Raw genomic sequence first — 16,807 nt, 5'->3', positions numbered from 1 at the left:
GACGTTTTGGACACTTTTGAATGCTGGCGGTGCTTTCACTCTAGCGATAGCATGAGACTGAGTCTTCAACCCACACAACTGGATCAGGTAGTGCATCTCATCCAGGATGGCACATCAATGCAAGCTTTTGCAAGAAGGTTTGCTTTGTCTGCCAGTGTACTGTCCCGAGCATGGAAATGCTACCAGGAGACAGGCCAGTATATCAGGAGACACGGGGGAGGTAGTAGGAGGGCAACAACTCAGCAGCAGGACCACTACCTTCACCTTTGTGCAGAGAAGAACAGGAGAAGCACTGACAGAGCTATGGAGAATGTTCTGCTGCCTGCAACATCCTGGAGCATGACCGGTTTGGCAGTGGGTCAGTGATGGTTTTGGGTGGCATTTCCTTGGAGGACCACACAGACCTCCATGTGCTCACCAGAGGTAAAACGTTTCACTTGGTTAAACTTACAATCTCACTTACAAAGTTCAACTCTGACTTGAAAATGCGAGTCAACTCAATTTAGAGAGATTCTTTCTTTCAACTTCAGATGTTGAGTTTTAGTTAAATATTTGGTGAAACTCAACATCTTAAAGGGGAAATGAAGCACTCAGTCAAGTTTACCTTACTTTGTACATTGGATTCCACTTTAATGAAAATATTTTAAACAAACTCGATTAATGTAACCATTTAGCGATTAACGTACTATAGATTTTAGACCTAGGGTGCAGCCATCTTGGACTGTCGCTGTGTCTGACCTCACGGGGTTGGTTGAGTTCCCTCCGCTGAACAGAAACAATGGAAGTAAAGGAGACTTTAAAGCCTTATTTAACCCAATGTGTGAAGTTGTGGACGTGGAGCTACTGCAAAAACAAGCATCAGATGTGTGTCTAATATAAAAGTATAGATATTTATTCTATTTTTCTTTTTTCCCCTTTTAATTACCGATCATTTGATGCGCTTTGATTTACTCTCTGTATTACACGGCCTGACAGCCTGTCTGGGTTTCCACCATGATTGTAACTGACTGAACACAGACTGGACAGCCTAATTTAACCCAATGCATGAAGTTGTGGACGAGCACCACAGAGCTGCTGCAAATACAACAAATACAAGCATTTAAGAGTCTTGAGTATTTTAATACTGTTAATACTGTTCGTTTGATGCTCTGCGATCCTCTCACGCTGCTCCAGCGCTGCCTGAAGAGGGCATTTACATTCAGACTAATGCAACGATTAAAATCATTCATGACTTCACGCTTTACTAAGTCACGTCTGTGTGGGTTATGTCAAGACATATTCCTTAATTAAGTCAATCAACTCGATCTCTCAACATGTATAAAGGATAAAAACCTGCCATAAGAAACACCTCGCCGATCTCAGTTTGGTTTGAACACGAGCAGAGGTGAGGGAGGGGCTGCAGTGAAAAGTGAAAGTACCCGCCCCATTACATCATTAGTGAATCCCTCTGTATTATGCTGCCTGACTGCCTGTGGTTTCAACTAGGTCCTGTGCTGACGTAATTAGTTAGTAAGTTTAACCAAGTGAAACATTTTACAGTGTAGCCTGACTGCCATTAGGTACAGAGATGAGATCCTCAGACCCCTTAGTGAGACCATATGCTGGTGTGGTTGGCCCTGGGTTCCTCCTAATACAAGAGTTGTGGCTGGAGTGTGTCAGCAGTTCATGTAAGAAAGGCATTGATGGTATGGACTGGCCCACCCGTTCCCCAGATCTGAATCCAATTGAGCACATCTAGGACATCATGTCTCGCTCAATCCACCAATGCCACGTTGCACCACAGACTGTCTAAGAGTTGGCAGATAATTTAGTCCAGGTCTGGGAAGAGATCCCTCAGGAGACCATCCGCCACCTCATCAGGAGCATGCCCAGACATTGTAAAGAGGTCTTACAGGCATGTGGAGGCAACACACACACTACAATTTTGAGCGCTACTTCAAATACAAACCTCCATGGGTTAATAAAATTGATTTCCATTAATAATGTTTGCGTGATTTTGTTATCAGCACATCAAACTATGTAAAGAACAAAGTATTTAATAATAATTAATATTAATTTCATTCATTCAGATCGAGGATGTGTTAAAGTATTCCCTTTATTTTTTGAGCAGTGTATTATAAACTATTATCATATATAAAAGTTTCTTAAAATGAGTATAATAGGTACAATAATGATACTGCATATTATTAATTTAATACATATTATTATTTATAGACATGATTTAAATCAACAGATCTTTTCTCACACGCATACAAAAAAAGGAAAAACAAGATCATGTGTTTAGATCCCCTCCTTCCTCTTTATTGACACACAAAACAGACACAATCACTCCGCGTCACTGACTGCGTTAACTTGGTATAGTTAATTTCCGCTAGACTAATGAACTGCCTTTGACATCTGACATAATCTTCTTCAAGAGCCAATGCATGTGTATGTTGCATGTATAAACAACAATCAAAAAAAACCAGCACTGCAGCAAACAGATTTATAAGATCAGATGCTTTTAACTGTCCAGAGAAAACAAGAAAACACAAAGACTAACTAAAATAGGACTACATTTTACACCCATGACTGCGAAGGAATGAAGATCTGCAATGAATCTGGATATCTGCATCTATGATTCAGATATGCATGACAAAAGTTTGTAAAATGGCATAAAGTGAAGCTCTTTGTTGTTGTTGTTGTGACATTTGAAATGAGGTCCCTTTGCATGAGAACTATTAATGTAATTGTGTTCAACATGAAGAATAAAAGATACATAAAAAAAACAAACACTAATAATTTAAGAGACTGGACAAAAATAGACAAAATTGCCACTATTATGAGAAGGAAACTGTAATGATAATTTGCTTCTATTGAAGAGTATATACAAATTCATAGGCTTTTATGAAGGAAAAAAGCATGATGTTCATACTATTGAGTTTGTATTATATTATATCAAGGCAGGAGTTATTCCATGTGTTATGCTCAGATTAGTTTTTTATTACTTGCATGTAATTTACTTGCATGTAAGTTATTCCATTTATGTCCTGAAGTAGAACGCCTGAGAAATTTAGAGCCATGCATGTCAAAGTGCTCACATAAATCATAAAAGCTCACTCTAAACTGATTGGCTCCTGTAGTTTGGAGGTGTTGGATGGGAAGGGAGAGAGACAGAGATAGAGTGTGGGTGAGGTTTATTCTTCAGACTTGCCATCCAGAATGCTGTCAAAAGTAAAAGGCATGAACTTGAAGCCCTGTCCAGTGTAGAATTTATTCTGGAACTCCACCCTAAAGAAATGAAGAAAGAAAGGAGGTCAGTGGAATACGGTTCAAATCAAAACAAATGAAAAAAGAAATGAGGTCAGTGGAATACGGTTCAAATCAAAACAAATCAGATCAAAAATAATACATCTTAAAAGTATAATACAAAAAATACAATGTACAACATAAAACTGTAAAATATAAAATGGTAAAAAATAAAATAAAAAACAAAATAATAAAAAAACAACAACATACAGAATAAAAATGTCAAAAATTAAATACATATAAATACAAATACAACATAAGTGTAAAATATATATGGTAAAAAAATGTAAAACAAAATAAAAAATAATAATATATAAAAATTGTAAAAAGTAAATGGTAAAAAATAAAACAAAAACAAATAAAATAAGCAAAAATACAACATACAGCAAAAAAAATGTCAAAAATAAAATACAAATAAATACAAAGTACAAATAAAAAAGTAAATTATATATGACAAAATTTAATGAAAAACAAAATAAAAATTGCAAGAGTAAAAAAGTAAAAAATAAAGTACAAGTAAATATAAATTACAACATAAAAAGTTAATTATAAATGTCATAATGACAAAAATAAAATACAAATAAATACAAAGTACAACATAAAAATGTAAAATATAAATGGTAAAAAAAAATATAAAAAGCTAAATAAAAAATAAATAAATAAAAAGGTCAAATACAAATAAATACAAATACAACATAAAAATAAATAAAATTTAAAATAATAAAATATATAAGAATATATAAGAATATATAATATAATAAAATATGTAATATATAAGAATGAATATATATATATATATATATATATATATATATATATATATATATAATATAATAATATAGATAAAATAAACGTTAAAAAAATCTAATGAAAAACAAAATAAGAAATAAAATAGGCAAAAATACAACATACAGCACTAAAAATTGTCAAAAATAAAATACAAATAAATGCAAAAAAAACAACATAAAAATGTAAAATAGAAATGGTAAAAAAATTTATGAAAAGCTAAATAAAAAATAAATAAAAAGGTCAAAATACAAATAAATACAAATACAACATAAAAATAAATAAAATAGTACAATTGACAAATAAAATAATAATAATAATAAAATACAACATTGAAAATATTAAATTAGAAAAAGCATACAATAAAATAAAACAAAATAGTTTTCTAGTATCACATTTCAAATGACCAAATTACAATTTGGTTGTGTATATGGAATTTTGGTATAAATCTGGTGAGCAACTTAAACAACTCACGTTTACACCGATTAAATCTGAGTGTATTCACAAATGTACAATCAAATTTATGTATAAAATAAGACTGCATCATGTGGTCATTCAAACGACAAAGATTCATGTGCTTTGTATGTTTGTGTAAGAGTGTGTGTGTATGTGTGTGCAACTTACCAGTGCAATCTAAGAGCATGAAGGAAGGCAGAGAGACCTTCCATGACCAACAGAATAAACACTGTCAGTACAGCAAAGAAGCAAAAGATAATGGACAGGAAAATGAATCCTCCAAAACTCCTTGAAGAGAGACCCATGTGCATCACCATTGACCACAGCACCTCAGAGAGCTCTGTGAGAGAAAGCACACATTTATTACATTCATTTATTACAATTTCTACTTGCAGCAGCTATTACGTGCTTCACATGCAGGAACTGTGGTTATACATACAACACGAAGATTCAAAAAGAGTGGACAAATCCCAAACGCATTGCAAACAACTGTTTCTAAAAGAAGTAGAGCCCTGCTAATATTATATTTAACAATAATAAGCTATACACTGTCATAATAGTCATCCATCTAGTCCATCTCCTCCAGCTACTACTATTTTTCAATTTCCCCCTTTGTTTTGCCTTTGTCTAATTTTGTGTACTTGGATGTTTTCATTTGTTTGCATTACATGTTTGACAAAATTAATGTCCCTGTAGAAAACGCACACTCTGAGCAAGTGGAAAACATTGGCTAACAAAGTTGTTTTACAGTTTTTTGCCAACAAAAGTGTTCTCTTTTGAGTCACATAGATTGTTTTGACAATGCTTTTGGTTTCTTTTCTGGACTTTGAACTTCTTGTAACATTGCTGTCTATGCAGTTTGTCGATGCTTTTGGATTTCATCTAAAATATCTTAATTTGTCTTCAGAAGACTAACGAAGGTGGATTGGAACAACATGAGGGCGAGTAATTAATACATTAACTTTTCTTTGTGAACTAACCCTTTAAGACTGTGATTGATTTGTGACTGTTGATTGTAACTCTGACTGTCTCTCAATTCTAAGGATGCATCTTCAGAAAGACACTCATTAACAGTGACCAAAATGGAGCCAGATCAGTCACAAAAATAATACATTTACATAATAATAATTGATACATCCACAACACAACTGACATTTACAAAATCCAATTTGTAAATACAAAACACGAATCAAAAATACTCAAATCCAATTCTTAAATTCAAAACACGATTAAAAAATATGCAAATCCAATCTAAATTCAAAAAATGATTAAAAAATAGGCAAATCCAATTTGTAAATTTAAAACATGATTAAAAAAATATGCAAATCCAATCCGTAATTTTAAAACACAATTCAAAAATATGCAAATCCAATCTAAATTCAAAACATGATTAAAAAATATGCAAATCCACACTGTAAATTCAAAACACGATTCAAAAATATGCAAATCCAATTTCTAAATTCAAAACATGATTCAAAAATATGCAAATCCAATCCGTAATTTCAAAACACAATTCAAAAATATGCAAGTCCAGTTCGTAAATTCAAATCACGATTCAAAAATATGCAAATCCAATCTATAAATTCAAAACATAATTCAAAAATCCACAAATCCAATTCGCAAATTCAAAATACGATTCAAAAATATGCAAATCCAATTTCTAAATTCAAAACACGATTTGTAAATACACAAATCCAATTCGTAAATTCAAAGCACAATTCAAAAATAAACAAATGCAATTCGTAATTTCAAAACACGATTAAAAAAATGCAAATCCAATCTGTAAATTTAAAACGCAATTTAAAAATATGCAAATCCAATTTGTAAATTCAAAACACAATTCAAAAATAAACAAATCCAATTCGTAAATTCAAAACACGATTAAAAAAAATCCGCAAATCAAATACGTAAATTCAAAACACAATTTAAAAATATGCAAATCCAATTTGTAAATTCAAAACACGACTCAAAAGTATGCAAATCCAATTTGTAAATTCAAAACACGATTTAAAAATATGCAAATTGAGTTCGTAAATTCAAATCACAATTAAAAAATATGCAAATCCAATCTATAAATTCAAAACACGATTCATAAATAAACAAATAGAATCCACAAATTCAAAACACGATTCAAACATACACAAATCCTATCTGTAAATTCAAAACACGTTTCACATTTACTTGTGTGTTTCCAAATTTACGAATTGGATTTTGTAAATGTGAATTGTGCTGTGCATGTATGAATTTTCATTTTGTAAATGTATTATTTTTGAGACTGATTTGGCTTCATACAAAATTAGTAGGCTCAACTGTCTCATATCACAACACTCACCTCAGCATGTGTAAACTTCGAGGGCTCACCTTTAAAGTCTACATTCTTCAAAGAATGCAACCTCTGAATTGAGACACAGCTACTGTACTCTGCGCAATGTTGTTAATCAAAATAAAAAGAATGTAGAAATGTATACATGTGTGTACTTACGAGCATGAGCCAGACTCAACGCCCAGAGCCGTAGATAAGATGCAGTGTTTGAGATGCAGCCCAAGCAGTATTCTATAGTGTGAATGGCTTGATGCACCGCTTCATCTGCAAAATTAAACTAGAGAGAGAAAGAGAGAGCAATAAGAGCTGTTTAGACAAATGAAAACACATGAGGCTAATTTCACTCTCAGCTCAATCACAGCATCAATTAGCAGACGTGAATCACAATGCAGTGCCTGTGATCTCCAGCATCATTCGGTGACATTTCTATCGGAGTCATGCTCGCCGGATTATTTCTGTGTATTGATGGCATGAAAAAAACAGCAAAGAAAAATGATCATCTAGAAAAGAATAAATCTAGTTGAGACGGAAAAGAGCTAACTAGAGGAGACCCAACACCGAAGCCTGCATGAACACACACACACACACACTCACAGAAGAGCAAAAAGGTCTATTTTAGTGATGGTGCATACACACAAGTTGTAGAGCAAAAGGTCTATAGCGCATACACACACACGCACGCACACATGTGCACACCAACTGAAGAGCAAAATCTAGAGTGAAAACACACACACTCACGCACGCACAAATTCACACACACGTCCGCACGCACGCGCACACACATACACATACGCACGCACACAGTAGAGCAAGAGGCCTATATGGGTGATAGTGTATGCACGCACGCACACGCACATAAAAGCACACACTCGCATACACACACTCGCATGCACACACACACTCGCATACACACACAGACATGCACATGCATGCACGCACTCGCACACACACACACACGCACGCACACACACGCTCACACTCGCATACACGCGCTCACACACAGGCACACGTTCACACACACACACTCGCATACACACACAGACATGCACATGCATGCACGCACTCGCACACACACACACTCGCACGCACACACACGCTCACACTCGCATGCACGCACTCGCACACACACACACACACTCGCACGCACACGCACACACACACGCACGCACGCACACACGCACACACACGCGCACACACACGCACACACACACACGCACAAACACACACACACGCACAAACACACACGCGCTCGCACACGTTTACACACACGCTCGCACGCACACAATCACACTCTCGGAAGCACACACATGCATGTAAAAAAGGGTCTACACGAGTGATTGTGCATATACACACTTGCACGTACACACAAGCTGTAGAGCAAGAAGTCTACATGGGTGATTGCTCATACACACACACGCACACTCACCCACACGCACGCACACAAGCTGTAGATCGAGAAGACTAAATGGGAAATGGCGCGCACACACACACATACACACAAGTAAAAAAAAATGGCAACAATCATCTACATCTAGACGGCTGTCTGCTCTTACCACTTCCTCCTCTGACGGCTTGAAAGGTAATCAGACACATGCACAGACAGACAGACAGAGTTAAAATAGTGTTAGTGGCAGAGTTACAGAATCTGATGAAGAGATTGTTAGAGGAAAAAAACAGGTTCATACAGAAAATGCAAAGATCTACTGACTGTCACAGCAAAATACAGCAGCCCCAAAAGTGTTTAGAAACTAAAGCCACACCTAGAAATATGTAAACAGAGGTAAATACTACAAACCATGTGGCATTTAATTTTAAGAGATAGTAGATTATTTTACACAAAAGTGTACATTGTCTGGAGCAGGGGTTTTCAAACTGTGGGGTGCCAATTAAAGGGGGGCGCGAGACATTGAGGCGTGCACTCGAGTAAATCATGATGACGATTTTTATGCGCTAGAGGGAATGTGATTAACGTTAGCTCCACAGCTAACTAACGGGCACCTGCAGAGTTAATGCGTTCCAGTAAATATACAAATAAAAGCAGGTGCTTTTTAAAATGAATGACGGTGAATGAATGAAAGTCAAACCGGTGAGCCGTCTGACATGAAGGATGCCCTTCTGGATCTTTCACTAACTTTGAAGACACTACTGACTATGTTAACTTGGACATCAGTTATTTGCTTTAATAAGACAATAATATAATTAAGGTGTTACGTGAAGTGCTTTTTGAATGTTGCGTCACCAGGCTATTCACGTTTCCTGCAGAGGCTCATGTAATTTTGGGTGTTTCATCTTTATTTTTTCGACTTTACTGCAGTTTGACAGTTTCACATTCACGCCCCCGTGACAAACTGGGGTATTAGACGCGAATATAAAGTAAGGACTGGAGGAGGAGTGTTGTTGTATATCTGAAATGTATATCTGATCACAGTTAATGTTTATTTTAAGACACAAAATTGGTTTATGTTTTAAATTATTTAGCTTTAATTAAATGTAATAAACCTGAAACAAACTAAATCTGCTAGAACATCTGTGCTAAAAGCTACTTGAACATAAAAATCACATTAAAATCACCAAAAAAAACAAACAGCAGAAATTTGCTTTTTAAGAAAAACTTAAGAAATTTGAAGAAAAAATGGTTTCAGATGCCATTTGATTTAAGAAAATACATTTTTAAGGGTGGCTTCAGTGACTGAGTACTTGATAGGGCTACTATAAATGCCATAATGAAAGAGAGATCAACAATCTCTGAGATTTGACTTCAGTTTCCAGTAAACAGAGTTTAAGAGCTGAGTGCGTTTTACTGGCAGGCCTGTTTGGAGCAGAAAGAGAAAGATTATTTGGCACTTGTGTACTGAAACGATTGCATCTAGAACCTCAAATTAATGCAGGACATTTTATAAACATTTGATTATCTGCCTCCATCATATATCCAAAGAAGCGAATCTTGCAGTTGGCCGGCTGGCTGTTTGTTTAGTGTTTTGAGGGTGGCTGTCCTGGGATACAGCAGTCGAGGGGGGGAAAGATGGTACTTTTAAAAGGGGCTGACCCAGTTTAGACCAGCACTGGTATGCAGATCACAGATACAGTGAGTCACAGAAAGGAATGACCACTGCAGACCCCCCATGCCAACTGCAGCGGTTTTTGGTAGCTTGTCACCATGTGGGTGGCAAATTTTACAAAGGAATCCTGTTTAATTGCTGATATTATGAGTTGTTAAGTTATTTATAAGATGTACACGTCATTGCGTAGTGTGTCACGCAGAAAAACCCAACATAAATATGCTCTTTCTTGGATTACAGAAAACTATTGTTTGCCCACATTAATATGATTTACACTGCAATAAAAATGCTTTTCTTAGATTTTTTTTTTATCTCGTTTCTAGTCCAAATATCTGAAGATTCTTAAATCAAGAACATTTTCTAGACAAGCAAAAAAAAATACTGTGTTGTTTTAAGAAATAATATGCCAAAATTAAGTGAGTTTTTCCTTAAAAGGCACCTAGGTTACCCCTTTTTTCAGATTTAATACAAGTCTTTTGTGTCTCCAGAATGTGTCTGTAAAGTTTCAGCTCAAAACACCCACCAGATTTTTTGTTATACCTTTTATAACGTTTCTATTTTATACCCTTTAGCACTAAGTGGTGGTTTGGTTGGACTGCACCTTTAAGGCTAGTCCTCCCCGGCCACCATTTCTACGTGCCTTTCAGCGTGCCTTAATCTCCTCCCTCGGCTGCCTCAGACAACAGGCAGACATAAAGGAAGCAGATCTCAAGCAACGTTTGTGAGAAATACTACAGTAAGAACTTTACCAATGAGTATGGCCAGACGGAATCTGCGGACGTTTTTTGATATTTCTGCAGAGAATTTTGGTAAAAATCTGCGGATTTCTGCAGAATTATTTTGGGAGTATCATAATTAAAACCATAATACATTAAATAAAAGATATTATCTTTTTAACTTTTATTTAGTGTTTAAAATGCAAATCCAATTAGATTCACTTTATTTGGTAAACAAAGCAAGTTTCTCTCATATAATATATCTACTAAAAGACAGAAAATATTACTGTACAAACTGCATTGTACATAAATCAGATGAACATTTTATATTAGTCAATAATATTACTGAAATTAATTTAAACCTAAATAAATATAGATTTACACATATTTACTCAAGTAAATAAACAGAATTAATGATGGGCTAAAAATCTGCGGAAATCTGCGGAATTCTGTGGAAAATCTGCGGAATTCTGCGCGCACAGATTCCGTTTGGGCCTACCAATGAGTATTTGATGCATTTGTTGTTGAGTTGCAACTATGAATCACAAACAATGTTGTTACAAAGTTCACGCACACACAGATACACACACACATACACAGCGCTGACACGCACACAAAGACAGTGCGCGTGTTTAGCTTTGCACTCTTTTTGCACCCAAAGGTGACAGGATACAGGTTAATATCCACTGCTGTATGGATATCTGTTATGATATGTACAAAATAAACTTGATTTAATGTCCACAAACTGGGATTGAAGCATCTTTTATAATTGTTCTGACACGCGGCTGTGCTGATACAGTAAATCGATGTAATTCATTACACACATGCAATTCATTTTAAAACATGTTAAACTTGTAAAACTCACTCTTGATCACATTTGTGATTAATTGTTGGACCCCCTTGAAAATGAGATGGTACATCTCAAGGGGTTTATCCCTATGATTAAATATCATTTGATGACCCTAGTAAACTGAACAGACCTTTTATTCCTGGTTGCTTTGCGCACGTCCTGTCTTGTTGATGTGATTATACACGTATGTTAATACGCAGTATGTTAATATGCAGCTGTCAATCAATATTGGTGGGCAGGGGAACCGCACTACTACGTTAAGTTGTGGTCGATCTGAAAACCACTCCAACTGGTCCACCGTTTTTATGTTGTTAAATTGAAAAAAAAGAGGACTGGGTGTGTTTATATCATCCCAATATGACAGTCTATACTCTATACCTACACATATGTCTGTCCAAACAGCTTGAAAAGTAGATTTTTCACCATAGGTGCCCTTTAAAACAAGCAAAATAATCTGCCAAAGGGTTCAGCAAAATAATCTAGGAACAAGACCAAAAAAAAGCATTTTTTGCAGCATATTTTAAAAACACATTTTTCCTCTCCATTCTGGCCTTCAGTCCACACTGAGACAGAGTTTTCATGCAACAAAAACACCTCTTTTTGAAAACACTCTCCAATGTGAATACACTTGAAAATGTTGTTTTTGTGTTGCAGTGTGAACTGTACAAAATGTAGACTTTCAAAAACGATGACAAACGTTTAGTCATGTGACCAACTGTGGATGACATTGTACAGCAGTTTTAGATCCTCTCCATTTTGACAGCATTGTTAAAGATTAATGTCAGTTTGCTCCAGATAGTTTTTCTTTAAAAGATGTTTGAAATGTCTCTCAGTCTATGTTCTTGCTCGCATATGAAACTTTATACTTCTGTACAGTCCTGGGTTACTCGCAGAAACAAAAAACAAAACAAAACTTGCTTTTCCTTCACATATTGCTGGAAAGTAAATAAATAAATGCCTTAAGCTCAGTACAGAGATGAAAGCAGTTTCAGTCGTTATAGTCTGAAAGGCTAACTTTTGGGAAGAGATTTTTAATACAGAACAATTGAAACACAGTGGGCTCTATTTTGACGATTTAGGCGCAAAGTGCAAAGCGCATGGCGCAAAAGTATTAAGGGCGTATCCGAATCCACTTTTGCTATTTTAAGCATGGAAAAATCCGCTCTGAGCCCTGGCACATGGTCTAACAGGGTTGAGCTATTCTCTTAATGAGTTATAGGTGTGTTTTGAGAATAAACCAATCTCATCTCACATTGCCTTTAAGAGTCAGTTGTGTCACGCTATAGCGCATTTGCTATTTACATGGTGGACTTTGTAAGTGAAAAAACTGAACACTTCGCTAGCGAGAAAAAAGTTAAACAGAGCATCTGCAGCGCGAGAATGTAAGAATGAGCCTCCTCATTCTTTACTTTCACTCTTTTTCGTAGATTATGGTTTGAAAATAGCAACACGTCATAGAAACACGTCTTGCGCCTTATTGCGCCGGGTGTATGATAGGGCCCAGTGTTTTCATTTAATGTAGACATAGCCTTAGACTCAACAATAATTGGTAATATTTTGTAACAAAAAATATATATGTTTTGAGAATTATTTATTTTCTTTAAATGTTTTTGTTTATTCACAGCTAAGCGAAGCTAGAAAGACTAAAAGATAGTGGAGGAAGGATAAATTACTACCAGTCCTCAGGTAAAACAGCCTGGGAACGCTATTTTGCAAAACATACTCACAGTACAAAGATATTTTAACACTATTAAATAAGGTTTAACACTCTTCAACTGGTTTAAAATTTTCTAGGCTATCGATTGCTGACCCATATCCATCATCTGTGAAAAGCTTCTGCAGTTCTTTGCTGATAAAATGTATTCTATTTGTTCTTGCATTAAAGTCTGATATGGATGTTTATTTTTTTAACCTCTGAACCTTGTCTAGTCTTTCTGTCTTTTGGGATTGACTGAAGTTGTTAAAAACAGTATTTATGACCCTGGGTATATAGTTAAGTTTAAATTATTATTTTTATTTATAAAGGACTTCCTGATTTCCTCTTCTCATCTGCAATTAGTACTGGAACCATATTTCATTGATTCTATAAACTGGCTGCCGGTTGAATATTGAATCAAATTTAAAGGCAATGTTCACCCAAAATTTTTAATTCTGTCATTATTTACTCACCCTTTATGTGTTCCAAGCCTGTTTGACTTTCTTTTTTTGTTGTTGAAAAAATGTTGGATGGAAACATAGCTATTGGCCATCGGTTTCAGGTATCGTGTTCAAAACAAAAAAGAAACTCATAAAAATTAAAAATAAATAAAAATGAGGGTGAATAAACAATGACAGGATTTTCATTTTTGGGTGAGCTCTCCCTTTAATAGAAAGACAGGCCGAATGAGAATGTTCCCTCACCTCGGGCTCCTCTTCTGTGTTTTGGGAAAGCTGGTCATGCTGGATTATCTCAGCTTCATCCTCCGTTGGGCCGTTACCCACGTGGATTCCCCCAAAGTTCTGCGTCCCCTGCAGCAAAGGCAAGTATGTACATTTAGCTGAGCAAATATTTAATATTCTATTCAATTCAGTTCAATACAAGTTTAATTGTATAGCACTTTTCACAATAATTATTCTTTCAAAGCAGCTTTACAAGTGCACATTACTGCAATACAATCAGAACAGTTAAGATTATTAGTTACAATAACTACTATACTAATACTATACTACTAACTAATAACTTAGTTACTAATATGTTTAACTAATCAACCAGTAACTAGTCTAATAAAGCTTTTTAGTTTTCAGGTCATCAGGCGTCCCATGATCAGCGCTGGCCAATTAATTTCTGCAACATTTCTATTGCATTTGCGTAAGCAGTTTTGCCCGTTTCACACAGGACTTTAGCGTCAACGCTTCACGGAGGGTGTGTCTGAAGTTGGGGCTACCGCAATCGCCATAGCATCGTCAGCCAATGAAATGAGTCTGCAATCAGCTACTGTCTAAGCTAGAGTATTTGCATAATGTGATCAGATTGGCTGACGCTTCCGTTGGTGCTTGAAAAGCTGAGAAATTCCCAACTTCTGCAGTGAGCAACGTCGGTGAAGCAGCGCAGACGGACCCACAATTCAGTTCATCAACACTTGACATCACCCATTCACAGCGAATGGTAAGCGTTGACGCTGACGCCCCGTGTGAATGGAGTGTAAATTTCTTTCCTTTGAAGCATTACAGAATTACATCACAATAATAAAATAAATTACATTTTATAATGCCAGCTCTAAACTTTTCATTGAAAATTAAAATCGACAAAAATTTCTGACCAAGGATGTGACTTGGGTTTCTAAAAAAGGTCTTTTCAACTATTTATTTAATAATCCTGGACATTAATCATGTTTTGTAGAACAATTCTGAATATCAAAATGATCAACAATTAATAATAAACATTTTTTGAACCAACTTGTTAGAAATGATTTCTGAATGTTCAAGTGACACTCAAGTATCAATTAAATTCAGTGTTTTCATCAAAAAATAAAATACATTTTATAAAAATTAAAAACAGATTTTTACAATGACAAAAATAATCAACAATTTTAATACTATTTCAACTACTATAAATCATTATGAAATCAGTATTCTTTTAAAAAAACATTTTAAAATTTAACAAACTCTAAACCTTTGACTGGAAAAGAATATCGGCTAAACTAACATATAATAATAATCCAAAATTTTACTACTATTTCCATTATATGAATCATCAGTGAAAGCAGCATTCTTTAAAAAAGAAACTCCAAAAAAAAAAAAAAAAAAGTTTTGACTGGAAATGAATAGTGGCTAAACGTTTCCATTAACACAGCGCTTAATTTATAAATATCGAGGTCCCGGAACAGATCAGGGTAATGGATCCGGCATGTTACCCGAGGATGCAGAGGTGTCGAGCACAAAAAATGTGTGTTGAGGCGTTGTATGGCAGAGGGGTTTCATACGAAATTAAAGGCGAAGGTTGGGGGGGGGGGGGGGGGGGGTTTGTTGCGGACGAAAGTGAAGAGGGTTGGGGAGTCTCAGAAGAAAGTGAAACTAGGGGCGGTTGAGGAAGTGGAATCAGTAAAATAAGGTGCCGGATCAGATTTTAGAGGTGCCGGATACGGATCCAGCGTGATCCGGCACAAATTAAGCCCTGCATTAACATCACATTTTAAAAAAGATTTTGTCAAATCGAAAAGGTTTTTTCAAGCCATTAACATTTGAAACATTTATATGGGCACACTGCCTCCCGCATCTTATTATGGATATAAAAATTATGTATAAACCATTTAAAGGCATGTAAACAATAACAATAGTCCCAATGTATTTCATGTTTTACGTTTTTCATTTCCATAGCTTCAAAGAATTAAAAATCTCCACATATTCAAAAATGATGTTGTAATAGCTGTTTTAATGTAAAATTATAATTAAATTGTCTCTTATTATGGTTTTTAATTAGTTTGATGGCATTTGGTATTACCACATTGAAATGGCCTATAAGAAACAAAAATAATAACCTCAATGTCTAACAAAAAATAGCTTAAAAACTAGGCTAAAACTAAAAACTTTAATGTACAGTGTTTCAAACAGGTTCTTACCAGGTGTCTTCTCCATAGGTGTTGTCTGCGCATAACTAGGGTCTTTACAATGAGCATACAGGGTACACAGCATAGAGCTATAATAACTAGCAAACACTGAATCACCACCTGAAAAGAAAGAAAGCAAATGAGAAAACGTCAGTGTTAAATGTCAAGTCATCTTACTTGCCAAACATGCACCATAAACAGTGTTTAGTTGATTTTAATGGTAACACTTTAAAATAAGGTTGTATCAGTTAATGAAAACATTAGCTAATATTAACTAATAAAACCTTATTATAAAGTGTGACCCTTTTACCTTAAAAAATGAGTAGGCACATTGCCTTAACTTAGTGTAACTAAACAATTAAGTCAAGTGAACTTAACAGTTCTAAGTTACAACAGAATTACTTAAATATTAGAAGTAATATCAACTTTTAACTTTTAAGGCAATGGATTTACTCACATTATCGCTTTTTACAGTGCACTGATGTTAGATTTACCTGTCCTGTATAAAACGGTTTGTTGGTGGGATCGTTGTAGCTGAAGAGGCACATGTTGATGAAGGTTATAAGAAGACTCGGGGCTACTCTTGAGCTTTTAGCATCATACGCTATCCATTTGTAAAAAATGAGCAGCACCAGGTAGCCAAACAGGGTGACCATGAAGACGATCTCAGGAATAAATCCCAGGTAGATGTTCAGAGGTTTATGAAAGTACCTTCGCACACAGACAAATATAATTAGGATCAA

At 35.3% G+C, this 16,807-nt stretch overlaps 1 protein-coding gene across 2 annotated transcripts in view; it reads right to left on the bottom strand.

Moving 5' to 3' along the window:
• Nucleotides 1-2,275: 2,275 nt before the first annotated feature.
• The window catches only part of atp6v0a1a (ATPase H+ transporting V0 subunit a1a), a 67,236-nt gene continuing 52,704 nt past the window's right edge, over nt 2,276-16,807 (bottom strand). The window contains exons 16-22 of one of the 2 annotated variants that reach the window (XM_056453243.1): nt 16,559-16,775; nt 16,077-16,184; nt 13,879-13,986; nt 8,407-8,424; nt 7,013-7,130; nt 4,699-4,870; nt 2,276-3,270 (exon numbers count right to left, since the gene is read on the bottom strand). In XM_056453243.1, coding sequence (XP_056309218.1) covers nt 3,177-3,270; nt 4,699-4,870; nt 7,013-7,130; nt 8,407-8,424; nt 13,879-13,986; nt 16,077-16,184; nt 16,559-16,775 — 835 coding nt within the window. In that variant the 3' untranslated portion in view covers nt 2,276-3,176. The remainder of the gene's footprint in view (nt 3,271-4,698; nt 4,871-7,012; nt 7,131-8,406; nt 8,425-13,878; nt 13,987-16,076; nt 16,185-16,558; nt 16,776-16,807) is intronic. The other variant, XM_056453244.1, reaches the window with a different exon arrangement.

This window comes from Danio aesculapii, chromosome 3 (genome assembly GCF_903798145.1).
Source record: "Danio aesculapii chromosome 3, fDanAes4.1, whole genome shotgun sequence".
NCBI lineage: Eukaryota > Metazoa > Chordata > Actinopteri > Cypriniformes > Danionidae > Danio > Danio aesculapii.
This window is presented reverse-complemented; position numbering and strand designations above follow the sequence as displayed.